General features: G+C 41.4%; 1 protein-coding gene across 7 annotated transcripts in view; it reads left to right on the forward strand.

Annotated features, from left to right (window-relative positions):
• Positions 1 to 15,588, forward strand: part of RNF144B (ring finger protein 144B) — an 85,924-nt gene extending 70,336 nt beyond the window's left edge. For all 7 annotated transcript variants that reach the window (XM_048940683.1, XM_048940687.1, XM_048940686.1 and 4 more), the window contains 4 exons: positions 5,647 to 5,848; positions 6,260 to 6,404; positions 8,149 to 8,238; positions 8,425 to 15,588. In XM_048940683.1, the coding sequence (XP_048796640.1) occupies positions 5,647 to 5,848; positions 6,260 to 6,404; positions 8,149 to 8,238; positions 8,425 to 8,565 (578 nt within the window). In that variant the 3' untranslated portion in view covers positions 8,566 to 15,588. The remainder of the gene's footprint in view (positions 1 to 5,646; positions 5,849 to 6,259; positions 6,405 to 8,148; positions 8,239 to 8,424) is intronic.
• Positions 15,589 to 15,789: the final 201 nt, after the last annotated feature.

Here is a 15,789-nt window from a genome sequence, read left to right on the forward strand (position 1 = left end):
AGTCATCAGTTGAGCCTGGCTGATTTGCTTCTGCTTGCCTGAAGCTGTCTTCTCAGACTTGACCCCAGCTCAGTAATGCTGGCCTGATTATCTTTTTCTGAATCTTGCAATAAGCATTGCTGATGGCACTGCTGGCACTGATTTCTGACTCTGGGACTCCTGACAGATGAGATTTGATCTGTGGCTTGTGTTTTCATCAGCGTTTGTACAACCTAGCCATTCTCAAATCTCATGATATGCAAAAGCTGGGTCGCTGCTGTCTAGCCCTAATCTCTCTCATGGTCTCCTAACAGCCACAACCACTAGGTACCTTTGTGAGCCATTCTGACACCAGGCCTAAGGCAAATTCAGTGTGGCTCCTTGAACTGACAGCAAATGTAGTCCCTTGGTATTTGTGTTCAGCCATAGGCTTTCATGAACTTCAGTCATTATGCAACCAGATGGCCAGAGCTGATGTCAGCCAGAAGCCAAGCCAAGTATATCTTCAGAGGTCCATTAAATCATTGGAATTGCTTAATGACATAGAACGTTTCAAAGAGCTGCAAGATGGTGTATTGGTAGCATTGCTCTCATCAGCCTTTTAGGGTTTCTTAAATAAAGAGAAAATTTACTTGTGAAATATTTTGAGCTCTGTTTTCTTCATGGTTTTCAGTTTTTCTTCAGACATGGCACTGGAAACAGCCAGTTTGAGTTAGCTAGGGATTTTTTCTCTCTTTTTTTTTCTTCTGTCTTTCTGAGAAGTCAGCGTGGTAAGGGAAAGAAATCTAAAGCAATATGTTCTCCAGATGTTGCTCTTTAAAGTACAGTAGGCCAAATTCTGATTCTTAGAATAGACAGGTACTACACTGTCCTGCATTAATTTTGTTCTGATCAACAAAACCCTGTATTCAAACCCTACAAGTTCCTGTATATAGTCTCTTCTGCTCTCAACTTCTGCTCTCAGCTTCTCTTGCGATAAGGGCTTTCTGTGCTCCATCTTGCTTCAGCAGCCCGTTTGCTTTGTTAGAAGTGTTTGAAATAACCAAATTCTTGGTGAAGTCAGGAGAGGGGGCAGTAAAACTGCTACCTTGGACTTCTGGAGGGCATACTTCAAAATATTCAGGACACTGGTAGGGAGGGTTCCTTGGGATTCAGTCATGAAGAGTAAAGGGCTCCAGGAAGGCTGCTCTCTCCTCAAGAAGAAGTCTTAGAGGTGCAGGAGAAGGCTGTTCCCCTGTGCCATAAGATGAGCTGGTGGGGGAGAAGATCAGCGTGGATGAACAGAGAAATTTTTCTGAGGCTCCAGGAGAAAAAAAGAGTCTACCTTCTGTGGAAAAAGGGATGGGCAGAGAGTACAAAGAAATTGTTAGGATATGCAGGGAGAAAGTTAGAAGGGAAAAACCCAGCTTGAATTCAACATGCCCACTGCAGTAAAAGAGAACAGAGCTCTGTGGCCAACTAAAGAACCTTAGCAGTGCTTAACCATGTAGAAAAGATGAGAATGTCACTATGAAACATCTCCAAACTCTCCTGTTAGTTTCTTCATACCCCTACTGCCTATTGCTTCTGGAAACCCCAACGCTGTTCCACGAAGAAAGGCCTTTCCTTCATAAACAATCTGCTCTCTGAACATGATTCTCAGTTCCAAACATTTGACACATTCACAGACTGGACATAAAAATAACCCAGGGCTGAACATGAGCCTTACGATGGAAAGTTCAGAAATTTCAGTCCTTTCAGTTTGTCATGGAGAGTGGGTTCTGTGGTTCAGGGTAGGCTCTTAAATATGAAAAAAGAGCAAAGTTCTGGGGAACGAGGATTGTTTTAAAGGGAAGTTGCGATGGCTGGGATGCTGATGTGAGCTACGTCTTGATGGAGCTTCCAATGACTAAGCCACATTTAAGCATTGTTAGCAACTATCAGCAAGGGAGCTGAATCTTCTGTAAGACTGAGTTTCTTGGAGGAGATGAGCTAGCTTCTTAGGAGAGCTTCAGTCCAGTTCCTGGGTGAGAGCCTGCAGACCCTGCTTTAGCAGGAGGTTGGACGTGATGATCCCTAGAGGTCCCTTCCAACCCCTATGATTCTGTGATTCTGAGATGAATTTTGATGACCTGAAGAACTTACACATCCCAAAGCTGTTTTACTCGCCTCCTTTATTTGCTACCTATTTTAATGTATCTTTCCTCTCTATTACCTTATCTATAGTAGACAGATAATATTGAGTTAAAAGTTTGTGGGAAATAATTGGTATACAATTTTATACCTGTATGCTTTTTCTTCATCTGATAATGAATGTACTCAAAGCATCCAGTCTTCTTGTGCTGTGTTCTATTAGAACACAGATGTTTTCAGATTTAAATCAGCTTTCTTACATATCTTTAACTCACATGCTGGCAGTCATGACCTAGCCACAGGGTTTCTATGTAATTTATCTTAATAGAAGAAATCAGGAATTACTGCATGTATGTTTATGATGGAGTTGATGTGGCCATCAGAAATAACAAAATAGAAGAATAGGATGTGGTTAAAACATATGCCTCATATTTCTATGACAGTTGCCCAATAGTGAAAGATGATGTGAAACTCCACTTTATGCCTACTGGAAAAACAGTCCATCAAAAGGGAAATATTCCTAATATTCTGTGGAAGGCATGGGCTCATCTTTTCAGTAGGCACCTCTCGGAAGCCAGATATTCTCTCTTCTTCAGGATGCTACAATTCCCATCTTTGCCTCCCACATCTTGCTTGCTTGTATGTTTTGTGAAAACTGTCCAGATCTCTGCCTGTCACAGGCACTGTTGGGGAAAGCGTTCTTCCTGAAAGTGGGCTGAGTGTGGCTGAAATGGCTGTGGGGAGACAAGGAAAAGGCTTAAGAGAGAAACAGCCCTAACCAAAAGATTGAACATCTCATCAGAGTAAAATAATAAATTCTTTCCTTGTTTTGACTGCTCCTTTGTGTTTATTTATTTATTTTTCTGGTTTCACTTGTGCTCCATGGTAAAGCAAACAGCATGAGACAGCATGGATTGCAAAATACCATCTGTAGGTTCTTTGTGAAAATGGAGGAAGTGGGAGAGGAGGGAATTTCATTTCAGGCATCACATCTTGCTGCAACCAATCTGTATAAATCAGTAAGATTTACAGCCCTTCTTGCATTGAATGTCAAAACCAGACATCCTGTCTTTCATCCAAAAACAGGATAGGTGAATTTGTGTTTCCAAAATTGAGCATACTGCAGGCACTGGAGTTTTTCTTCCTTTAACTGCTGTTTATCATCAGAAATACTGTGTGAAGACTGAAATGCAACAGTCAGTAGTAGGGCATGGTCTTACCAGCTCAGAGCATCATCTCTGAAAGAAGCTTGGATGGCTTGCCCATCACTGTGTCTCTTTTCTCCCCGCAAATGAAAGTACAAGCTGTTTTTGGCAAAATATTTGTTTGCTTTTGAGAGTAGAGGAAGCATGTGTAAGAGAATAAGGAGAAAGAAGAGAACTCAATTCATGAGTGGCTTACAAATAAGGTAGTGCGGGTGTTTTTGCTGGCACATTCTAAATTATAGGTTAAAGCCTTTGCCGTGGATATGTGAAGTCTCCACATCTGTCAGAGGACAGACTAAAATATTACCTTTAGTTGGAGTAAGTACTTGTGTGCCCTTCAGGCAGCAGATCAGCTGGTTGTCCTTACTAGGTTCCTCACTGTAAGCGTCATGCAGAACTGGACAGGAAAGGTGGAAGATAAATGAGCACAGCAAAGCTGTGTTATACCACAGGGACTCATCGTGCCAACTTTAAATCTGGGAGACTGAGTGCTAGTCTTTGTTGGAACAGGTTCAAAATTTTGTCTCTCTCATGTCATGTTGAAGTTCTACTTTTGGAATAACCTGAATTAGGTCTTCCTGCAGAGCCCTTTTGGAAATATTCTATGTTCTGCACAAAAGAGTGAGGTAGGTTTTAAGATAGAAACGGTCAATGACTGCTTTGCTGTATTCACCTCATCTCCCAGGTATTCTCCTTGCCACTGCTATGCATATAGGTTGGAAAAGCATCCATGGAAATGAAAATCCAAACATGGGACTGTCTGATATCCTCAAAAAAGAATGAGGCTCAGCTTGCCTTGAGCAGAGGAGCTCTCTCCTATACGTTTGCTCTCAACTATTAGTGTTCCATCTGCTTTGTGGCTTTGCTAGTATGATTGTTACTTACTCTCCATTTGTCAAAAATCACCCCAAATATTTGAATAGTTTTACAGATGGTAGTTTTGTCTCTTTCTTTTGTTTCCGAGCTACTAATGGATTAATTTGAAGTTGATTTGTTTTAGTTAGGGAGAGATATTGCCTGTTAGAGGGTTTTTTTTTTCTTCCTAGCTTTAAAGAAGCAGAACACAGATGTTTGACATAGTAGAAGATAACTCAGTTTCAGTGGATTATGAAGGCTGTGGGATGTCCTTCTCCCAAGTGTTTATGCATATGTATCTACTTTTATCTATCTACTGATAATGTTTTATCTATGTACTGATTGTGTATCTACTGTTCTCCTTATTTGAACACATTTGTAGTTGTACAGTTTCTACTTTGTGGATATCTGGATCTGAATTGATATAGTTGTTTATCATGCCAACTAGAGCTTGTCCTAGATATCCATCCAGCAGCCCCTTTCAGTGTGAGTTGCCAGCAATGTCCTGCAGAGGTGCAGTGCAGAAAGGGGTGTGCATGGAAGGAAATGACTTCAACTGTTTCAGCAAAATTTGCCAAAGAACATATTTCAGAGGTCCTTGTGTAGCCTATTGTTACAAGTGGGACAATATTTTATCAGCTGAAAGTACAGAATAATTCTGTAATGGCTATTGACATCTCACAGTCAGGTATTTCTATGCATTGCTGTTTTCAAGGCTGGTATCAGAGAGCTTCCAGGGCAAGAGGAGATGCAGATAGCTCCTTACAGCATGACAGCCCTTTTCTAGGGAGGCTCTGTAGGTTGGGAGCATTTGGCTTCACTGCAGGTACTTGAGCAGTGTAATAGTAGTACATAGTAGACAACCCAGCAGTGAATGTGATTTGTCTGGGTTTCTCTTGTAAGCCCACATTCCTTTAGTAAAGGTTGGAAAGTGAGAGAAATAATTGACGTTTATTATTCACTGCCATGTGCCACTGTATGTAACTCATGGTTTCCACCCACTGTCTTACCTTGACTATTGCAATTTGAGACCTGATCAATAATGCTCATATTAATCAGTTTGTAGATGGTGGGGGGAAGTAAGTCACAGGAAGAGACCTGGCATTAATTTAATGACAGTCCTTCTGCTATTAACATGAGAGATATGGCATGGCTTGCACATGCAAAAGATGTGATGTCCTAGCATTACAAAAGACACGTGCATTTTCTTCATAGCAACAGTTACCTTCATCGTTTTTGTCTCCCTATAAAAGCAACAAAAAGTCCTGTGTAGTCTATTGCCATTATTGTGATGCATCCAATGCGGCAGCTGTTGAAGAATTCAGTTCTACACTTGCATGAGGAAGAGAAGTAGCCTCAAACCTCCACAGACACAGATTCAGAAGGTTTCAGTTTCCGTGTGCACGTTCAGAACAGGGTCTTGCATACCTCAACATGCCACCAGAATGAGAGCAGGGCCATATAAGTAGTTTTATGTCTGTTTCTTTTGTTTCAGAAGTCCATTTGGACCCTCAGAGAACATGGTGTCCTGCAGCAGACTGCCAAACGGTGTGCTGCATTGGACCAAATGAGTCGGGAGCGCCGGTGCCGGTGGAGTGCCCAGCCTGCCACATGATGTTCTGCTCCTCTTGTAAAGAGGCATGGCACCCACAGCGCCCATGCCCAGAAAACCAAGCTCTGGTAACAACAGAGCAGGGGTAAGAGTAAAACCCACAATGGCTGTGCTAGTTCTTCTTGGCATAGGGTGCTTGTTCTGTGTCCAACTTCAATTTCATGGAACTGTTTTCTTAATGGCATCACTGATACTGTCCATCTCTGCTGGCATTTCCTAAATAGAATTCCAGTCTAATTTCTATTTTAAATTATGCATGTTGGTTTTATATAGCATTAAAGACCAAGAGAATGGAGTTTCACTTTCATATGATGTAAAATCCTTCATCTAGTAGTGGATATACTTCAGAGTATTCTATTGAATATAATAAGCTTCACACATTGTGTTAAGACAATAACATTAGATGCTCCAGAAAATAAGTAGAATCTACATTAGGAGCTGAGTATCAGCAGTAACTATATTTAAATTTCACTTTAATGTTTCCTTTCTCTTCTAGATCACTTATTGGAACTGAGACAGAAGCACCAATTAAGCAGTGCCCAGTTTGTCGGATCTATATTGAGAGAAATGAGGGCTGTGCTCAGATGATGTGCAAGAACTGCAAGCACACGTTTTGCTGGTACTGCCTACAGAACTTGGATGTAAGTGCCATGGAGAAAAAAAAATCTAGATGAAGGCTTAGTGGGGGCTGAGCTTAGTCTGAAGCTCCACCCAAAGTTCTCCACCAACCTAGGAAGTCTAGTTCTAGGAATAACTTGACTTATTTCAGATGCTAAGTTCATTCCTTTTTCTCATCCAGTGCTTTTATTTATTTCAACATTCTTTTTTTCATAAAGGATTATAGCCATATCCAGAGGTCCCATGGCAGTTCTTTGAGGGAAATGAGATGTACTGGTTACTTTCTGAAAGCTGATTACTGCATTACCTTTCTCCAATATCTCCTTTCAGTGCAGTAACTACGAATGGTTTGGTTGAGAGTAAGAGAGATGGTAAGATCTACCTTCTCCAACCACGTGGATCACAGCCTGTCCAAAAAGGGCATGGTACTGGGAAAAAAACATTATCATGGGAAGATCTGTTAAGAGCTCATATAAACTAGGTCTTCTTTACAAGTCCATTTCTAGTGCTGTGTTCATTGAAGAGAATGATAGATCAGTTGATATAACTATAACTGATATAATAAAGCTGTGGGATTATGGATGTGGATTATGAAGTGCAAGTAGCTAGTTGTTTCTCCAATGATACCAGCTAGTCTCAGCTTTTGTGGACTTCAGTCTTTCTAACAGGATTAAGAATACAAAAAGTAATGAACTCTGGTACGTGAGTTTCTCTTTCCTGCACGGTCACTAGTAACAAATGTGGGAGTGTGAAAATAACATTTCTAGCACTTGACATAAAATATTGAAAGATGCACAGCTTTTTTTCTTCTTTCTTGTACTCCACAGCCAGCAAACAATGAGACTTCCTCATTCTTCAATCTTTGTTTTCTCAGAATGCATGTTTAACTTAACATCATGCCCTATTTTTGGATGTGGGAGTGCAATTTTTCAACATCTGGCTTCTGGCTTGCCTCAGAGTACAGACAGTACACAGTGATTGCTTAACACCATGCTGAGCTGGAAGACCATCAGATTCACAGTTTTGGTAGACACATCCTCACTAAGTTTCAGCCTGTTCTGGAGGAAAAAAAAACCCACAACCAAACTGTAGCTATGTGGTTCAAATACAGTTTTTCTAAATGAGCAAGGTTACAGGAACGCCAGGTTTAGATGTAGCTAACAGCTGCAGAGCTGAAGAATAAAGCTGAAGAGTGAAAGAGGAGGCAACATCATGTTACAATGCAGCTGGCAAGGGGAGAGTAATGTGGAGCATTCGTCACGTTCTGAATTAAAAATGGTTAATTCAGCATTGCTGGGAAAAGAAAAAAGAAAAAAGTCATTTCCTTTTTTTTCTTCTTATAATTATTTTCTTGTTAAGTCTATGAAGAAAATGCAGGCATAGCAGGACAGAAGGTAGAAGTACCTCAGAAGATAATACCTGAGATTGCAAACTTCCTGAAATATCTTCTCCAGAAGCCCTGTTAGCATCACCAAATAACAGACTAGGTACCTGTGCAGTAAGTGCAGTGCATATACTTAACATTTTTTAAAAGCATGTGAGGGAAGGAGCTATAAAGTAGGGGAAGGAGCTATAAAGTAGCTTGGGTCCTAAATATACTGCACTGATTGGGACTGCAAGAAGTTTCTCTGGATGAATATTTGGAAGACAGATGAGTTTGCCTGTCAGCATCTGGTGGTTTTATGGCAGTGTCAGGAAAGTTGTGTTTCCAGTCCAGTTCCCAGACTGTAACCTCCTCTTACAGCTTCTTCTTTTTATTTTTTTCAGAATGACATCTTCTTAAGGCATTACGACAAAGGCCCTTGCAGAAACAAGCTCGGCCACTCGCGTGCTTCGGTGATGTGGAACAGGACGCAGGTGTGTTCCTAGTCAGCTAAGCAGAACAATCATGCATGTGTGAAGCAAAGACATTTTACCCTTCAGCAGAGAACCAAGATTGTTTTTCATGCTTTCATTTTTTAGCTTAATCCATGCTTATGCATGCACATGCATTTTATTTTTCACGTTAGCTAAATATGTATTTTTCCCCACTGTGTCTTGCAGGTTGTAGGGATCCTCGTTGGACTAGGTATCATAGCACTGGTGACCTCTCCCTTGCTGCTTGTGGCATCTCCATGCATCATCTGCTGCATTTGCAAATCTTGCCGAAGCAAAAAGAAAAAGCACAGCCTACCTACAACCTAAAAGTCTGTGTCTGTTTGAGCCTGTATCTGTACAGTATACATTTGTGAGAAAGCACAACGGTTGGATTTTGGTGCCATACCTATCAAATAATGCTCCCCTTCTTTCCTTTTTTTTTGGCCAATTTTTGGGATAAGTGCCTATTCTCTACAGGCTACTCTATCGGTAACAAGTGACAGGGTGGAAGAAGTCTAGATAATTGTAGAGTACATGCAGTATATGGTTTTGCTTTCTGACAGAAAAACATCACGCCATTCAGTAGCTCATACTCTCAAGTGTGAGCCACCTCTTGAGGCTGCTAGAACTTTACCATCTTCTGTCAGCCACACATGAATCAACTCGGCAGTATTCATCTGCTTTTGCAGGCCCAGTTGTTACTGTCATGCTTTCCGTTGGTTCTTGGTGAAAGTCTCTGAAATTTTTGAGTGTGTTTTAAAAGGGGAAGAGAGGAGGCTCGATGTTTTTCTGTCTGCCAGCTCATCCCATTAGAGGTAACAAACTGTTAAAAAATGTATTTGACAGTTTTCTGTCAACTGGCAACCGTGGCATTTCTTTCAGCATTGAAATCAATGGGTTTTATATTACTGATTCCAATGACAATTAAAAGCCAACAAAACTATTTCGAAGACAGAGCTGCCTTTTAAGAGACTGGACTAGCTTGAGAAAGCTGTATTTTTTTCTGATCAGACATGCTGTATCTACTTAGAAATATAAGGAGTTTGTATATTTCCCTGCTATTGGGCATACCTTTTGTCAGTAGCATGGGAGTAATTCCACCTTGAATCTAATAATTTAGGAAAGGCAGTGATACAGCTCCTATTCTTTCAGTACTGCGATCTTGGCTGTGTGTGTATCCAGTGACCTCATGTCTGTGGATGTACCGAGTGCATAATGCACAATTTATTTTCTAGGTAGTCAGTATATTTTTTCAACAGTTTACCTGGAATAGCAGCAAGAACCCTGTGATGTTACTCAGAACAGGATAAGGAAAACCCTCTCTTGGACCTTCTGGACCTGCTGATGTAAATACTTGAGAAATGCTGTGCAACCATCAGTCCACAGGTGGATATTTCTTCTGTCCTGCTCAAGGTTAACAAACTGTTATATATATATCATTTTTTAGTTATTCTGGATCTGTCATTTAATACAGCCTTCATTTTCATTTGGTGCCTCACCGTCAAACTGATTCAGACCCTACTACCAGTTACTCCTATATAAATTCACTGAAACCTCCCTGAAGAGCTGAAGTTACTTCGGGCTCACTCAGGAGTAGCTGAGATCAGACTCTGCTCCCCCGAGTTTATTTCCTTAATGGCTGGTGCTCCTCATAACCCTGGCCAGCAGCGGCTTTTGTTCTGGGCTCCCAGTGCATTTTATATCTGTGGGAACTGATACGAGTTTGCACTATGTGAGCAGTTGTAATTCCATACCCCTTGTGATAAGGGCTGCAATATTTAAATGAGATGCTTGGCCTGAGCATTGTCTCAGGCTCTTCCTCCTCTTGTCTACCCTCCTGCATGCACACGGTGCAAGGCACCAGAAGGATGTTGTGAAGAGCATCTCTTCTGTTGCATTTGGCTGAACCTCAGGAACTTTGCCTTCTTGGCAGTCATAAATGTGACCTTTCTTTGTTTAACATCGCCCTCTGGTTCCTGTAACAGAAGTGGTAGATGTTCTTATTTTAAGAAAGTGCAGTCTGTTGAGCAGACTAGCATGGACAAAGGCCTTAAATGATACTGTCTGTTTTACTTTTACATTGATTTATTTTATAAATGCTGTCTGGTTTTGTTACCAGTGGCGGTGCTCGCCAGTTGGAAAGGCTGTATTTATTCTTCATCCATAGCCTCTAAGGGAAGCAGAAAAATAGTCAGTACATTTTAAATGTAAAGTGCAATGCAGGCAACTACAATTTATAATAAGTGGAGAATGTTTTCTGTATGGTTGTTGTTTTTCTTTTTTAAGAATAGTAATGGTTGTGCTTGGGGGCAGTTATGGTATATTAAAGTATCCAGCCCTTGGCTTTGCACTATTTTTCTATCGATGTTTTTATGGCACTACTGTCATCTTCAGCTTATTTACAAACTTGCAGTTAAAAGTCTTACTGTAAGAAAGCATCAAGAACAAAGGTATAAGAGCTGTACAGTGACCAAACAGCTATACAGCTGTACACTGACCATAACCAGCATTGTGAGGTACTGGGAGTCTTTGTGTGTTGAACTTAGTTGTTTTTTTCATGTTTTGTGATCCTATTTCTGCTAGCCAGTTTCTTTCTTTGCCTGCTTCCTCTTTCCCTTGCAGATGCTCAATGAAATGAATGTTTCTCCTGATTTTTCATTAATACTGCCATGTTAATGAAATTACCAAGTTCTTCCCTCTGTTAAAGGAATGCAACTGGAGGCAGTATCTTACTTGGAGTACAGTAGGAGGATTATTTTACTTAAAAGGCTTTGCGCAGTGTACTGCATATCCTGACTTTTCATTGCATAGGGATTCCTGAGTTTGCTTTAAGTAAACTGTGACCTTGCTAGTTCATAAGGCTCAACTAACTCAGCTGTGCAGAAGTTCTGGGAGCAGTAGGGCCCTACCCCTTGTTTTCCAGTGGACAAATATTTTGCACCAACTCATCACACTTAAAGGCTTCCAAAGAACTATATGAGCAAGAGACTTTTTACAGTGCTTCTTTCTTTCAAAAACAAAAATTATAAGAGAAACCATAGAATTGTAGAATGGTTTTTGTTGGAGGGGACCTTAAACATCTTCTAGTTCCAACCCCTCGACCACAGCCAGGGTTATCAGCCACCAACTCAGGATGCCAGGAACCCATCCAACCTGGTCTTGAATGCCTTGAGGGATGAGTTACCCACAGCTTCTCTGGGCAGCCTGTGCCAGCGCCTCACCACCCTCTGCGTAAAGAATTTCATCCTAACATCTAACCTAAATCTCCCCTCTTTTAGTTAAAAGCCATTCCCCCCTGTTTTATCACTGCCAAACCATCTAAAAAGTTGGTTGCCCTCCTGCTTGTAAGTTCCCTCCGAGTACTGGAAAGCTGCAGTGATGTCTCCCTGGAGCCTTCTCTTCTCAAAGCTAAACAAGCCCAACTCTTTCAACCTTTCTGCCATAGAAGAGGTTCTCCAGCCCCTCTGATCATCTTCATGGTCCTCCCCTGGGCTTGCTACAGCAGCTCTATGCCTTTCTTGTGCTGGGAGCCTCAGGCTTGAACACAGTACTCCAGATGGGGCCTCAAAAGGGCCAAATAGAGGAAAGACAATCACCTCCATCTCCCTTCTTCCACTGCTCTTCTGATGCAGCCCAGGATGCAGCCAGCCTTCTGAGCTGCAAGAGCACACTGCTGGCTCATGTCCACCTTTGTGATGTTTCCCCTTTTCCAATCACCAGGGACTTTGCCAGACAGCCACGATTTTTGAAATATATGTGGAGATTGACTTGGCAAGCACATCAGCTAATTCCTTCAGAACCCTGGGATGCACATCATCAGGCCCCATTGATTTGTATACGTTCTGCCTCATGAGATGGTCTCAGACTTGCTCTGCTCTTACACTGGGATTGATTTTGCTCCCTCAATCCCCACTTAGAATTTCCAGGACACAAGTGGTGTGAGGAGCCTGACTGAGGCAAAGAACTCATTAAGTACCTCTCTGTGTCTGAGGTGGCCAAAAATAAAATAAAATAAAGAAATGATCTTCATTTTATTAAAAAAATTATTGCAAACGTGGCAAATAGTAACTGAAAAATTTGAGTAGAGGAGGAAGAGCTCTAGGTGCTTTTAGCTCTGCTAAATCAATGTGAGTCCACCCTCTTGAGCTCCGTCTATGAGATGTGGTGCACATTACTGCCAGCCTTCCCACTCGCTATCCTTACCATCCATCCTTCTTCCTTCTGGCTTGGGACATGTGTGTGGGTAACACACAGGGGACAGAGCTCAGAGCTGGGTGCTGTGTAGGAGCTGGGATCTATGGCATATGACCTGGCCTGGCTCCATTACCTGAAGCAAATGCTTCTCATGCTGTAACATAGGCACTTCTCCACAGTATTTGTTACATTATTGTAGACCTATGGGAGGTGGTCAGTGTGGACATTCAATAGTAGGTTATTTTTCAGTGGTGCATGAGGTTACTTTACTCTAAGAAGAACATGAGGGCTTACAGTAACTGGTGTTTATACGGTGTTTTTATGATGTTAAGTTCTAGGTACTCTTACCTGTCCAGTAACATAGCATAAAGTATAGGTCCAAAGAAAAGTTTAAAGTATACGTAATTTTTACTTGAATAAACTAAGAGAAACTGGATACTGTCTTCATATTTGCTTGGAGATATGCAAGTGGACAGCAATCAACTCCATTTCCACAAACTAACAGCAAAGTAAACTTTCAGCTGCTCTGTTTGTGGTACTGCAGCAGGCGGTTGTGTTGCAGTGCCTGCAGCTTTAACGGTCTGAAATCTGTTTTGCACTGTGTTTTCCTTTTCACAGTCACTTTTTTCTTCCTCAGACCAGATTCCCTTTAAGATCCTATTTTTCATCCCCAGTCTCAGGCCAAAGATTTTTAGAGTGAAATTAGTAGATTTCCTTATGTGAAGATAAAAGCCTGATAATTTTCTTGCAAATTTTATTAAGAAATTTGATTCTGAGGCAATGACCAAAGAAAGAAAATTCCAGCTTGGCTTGTTCAGAAAAACTTCATTTAAACTCGAGAGGTGGTCTTGGAATACGTAAATAAGGACTGCTTTGTTAGAGCCCTACAGCTTTTAAGCCTGGTGTTTCTAGGAAATGCTGTGAAAAAAAAATGACAGCTTCAATTATCTACATCAAAAGAGATTCTCCTGTAGGCATTCAACACCCTTCCCCATCCCCTAGAATCCTTCTAGAGTGAACTTGTACAATAAGATAATTGGAAATATACAGCAGAACAGATTAACTGTTCTAGCCATACAGCAGTGGTAAGATATCTTTCTCACATGTAAGACCAGGCCCTAATTTTTGTGGGTTGCAATAAAAACACAAAGATGTACCTTTCCTGGAATAAAAAGAATTGATTCTTCTGCATTCTGCTAGGAACTGCTAAGAAGTGAACTTACTGCTAAGATTATGAAACCCTTCCATCCCTTTTTTTCTTCGTCCTCTTGTTAGTTAAGTAATGTAGCAAGAACATAATGCTTTTGCAGAACAAGAATCCCAAAGGTCTGTTTTGTCACTATGTTCAGTTACACAGATCCAATGCACTTTTGAAAATTCATTATTTATATCATTCATACATAATTTATGTTTTGTAATTATTAAATACAGATTTTGAGGGCTGTGATACGTTTTACTCTATGATACATTTATTTGAGTTGCATTCAGATTGGAAATCTTTCCTCTTCTTCCTGGGGAGAAAGTCGTCGTATTCCTGGCAGGGTAAATTCCTATGGTTTGCTGCTGTCCACAGTAAATGTTTTGTGCTATGTTTTACTCGTGCTTTGTTATGTCTTGTTATGATCTCTCAAGTTAGTTCTGTCTATCAAGCAAATACTATGGTTAGGGAAAGCATTTTCCTAGCAGTGCATTTTGGTGACTGCCACAGTTTGGACTATACAAGATGATGATGATTGACAAGATCCACCAGCTTTTTAGAGGACATGACCTCATTCTTTCCTTTTCTCTTACCCCTTCTGCCCAAGGAGGTTTCTCTTTTCCTAGCTGAGAATTAAGGACTTCTCTCATTAGTCTGTGCCTTCTGAATGTCCAGGATGGAGCAGCTGCTTCTGGTGGCTACGTGCTGGGAGATCCCAGACAAGTTGAATGTGCAGTGCTTGCAGCGTTAGTGCAGTGAATTTCCTACATTTCAGGAAGGCGCCTGGTGGCTTACAGCTAGCTGGGACATGTGCTGCAGATGTGGTTGGTGGAACAGGGGCTTTGTCCAAGCAGCTTCATGAGTGCCCCCAGCTGTAGGGCGACCAGCTGCAGGACACGTGTGTGGTGCTGAGCCACTGCAGCGCTGCAGCTGTGATGCTGGGCCATGTCACCATGCATGCATGTCTCCTGGAGTGCTGTAAGGGCCGCCATCATCTCTACCTTACCCAGATTCCACAGCAAACCTCTGTTCCTTCAGTTTTCCAGTATCTGCTACTTGCCCGTTTCTATTGCAGAGAAACCTCAGATCAGATGAGTTATTTGGGGCTGGGCTGTTCTAGGCATTCATTTTGCTGAAGGTCTAGAAGGAAAAGCAAACTGCTATATGCCCTGCTGATACCAGCATCAGGGGCACCGAGTGTCAATTTGTGAGAACTCTTCATCTGCCACAGTGTTGCATATTTTTCAGGAAAAAAAAAAAATTTAAAAGTGTTTTTTGTTGTTGTTTTAAGGCGTACTTTGAGGTGTCTGAGCCCAGCACCTGATCCTGAGTGCAACATGGACTGGCATCAGTCACAGACCCTGCTGGGTGGCAGCGCTGGGCTCAGCCCAGCTGTGGTCTCCCAGCTCTTGCTGGCAGGAGCAGGACACAGGGCTTCTATTGCTGTGCTGGGCAGATGGTGTGGAAGGGAATGATTAAATTGCAACAGGAGGAAGCAGTCCCTGAGCAGAGGGCCAGCCCCTGCTGTTCAGAGGGACTCGTCTCCTGCACTGTGCTGCACAGCGCTGAAATCCTCTTCAGCGTTCAGAGGTCGTTTACCTGGTACTTGGTTAAACTTAGGTTTTATTTATCCGGGTTTCTTCCTTTCTTCCAGGTAATACACTTTCTTCACCACTCTTACCCTGGTGAAGGGCAAAAGGGTTTGATCTTTGTAAGATTTGTTAAAATATTTCTGTGTTTATAAGAAAACTGACGTATAAAGAAATAAGTGCTTTTGTAAGATTTTGTTGTATGATTCAGCATTTAAACATTTTACAGATGCAATTTTTTGCACTCTCTCTGCGTACATTCATAAAAGTATATATTTATTTTCTGTCTTTGAGGTTTACTTTGGTGTTTTTTTCTTCTGATGTTACAAAATGCAATATGTGCGACATTAAATAACAGTGAAAACATCACCTTTTGTTGCAATTCTCTATTAAACTGTCTTCCAAAAGATGAACGTTTGGTTAAAAAAATACTACGAGAATAATTCAAATCTGGGGTGCTTACTGGAAATGCACAGGATAAAAGGGGCTGCAATAGTTGGAAGTAAAATCCTGACTCTTACTTTCTGAAAAATGAATGAAATCAAACTGCATGCAGGACCTCCCCTGGGC

Source organism: Lagopus muta, chromosome 3, assembly GCF_023343835.1.
Source record: "Lagopus muta isolate bLagMut1 chromosome 3, bLagMut1 primary, whole genome shotgun sequence".
In the NCBI taxonomy this organism is placed as follows: domain Eukaryota; kingdom Metazoa; phylum Chordata; class Aves; order Galliformes; family Phasianidae; genus Lagopus; species Lagopus muta.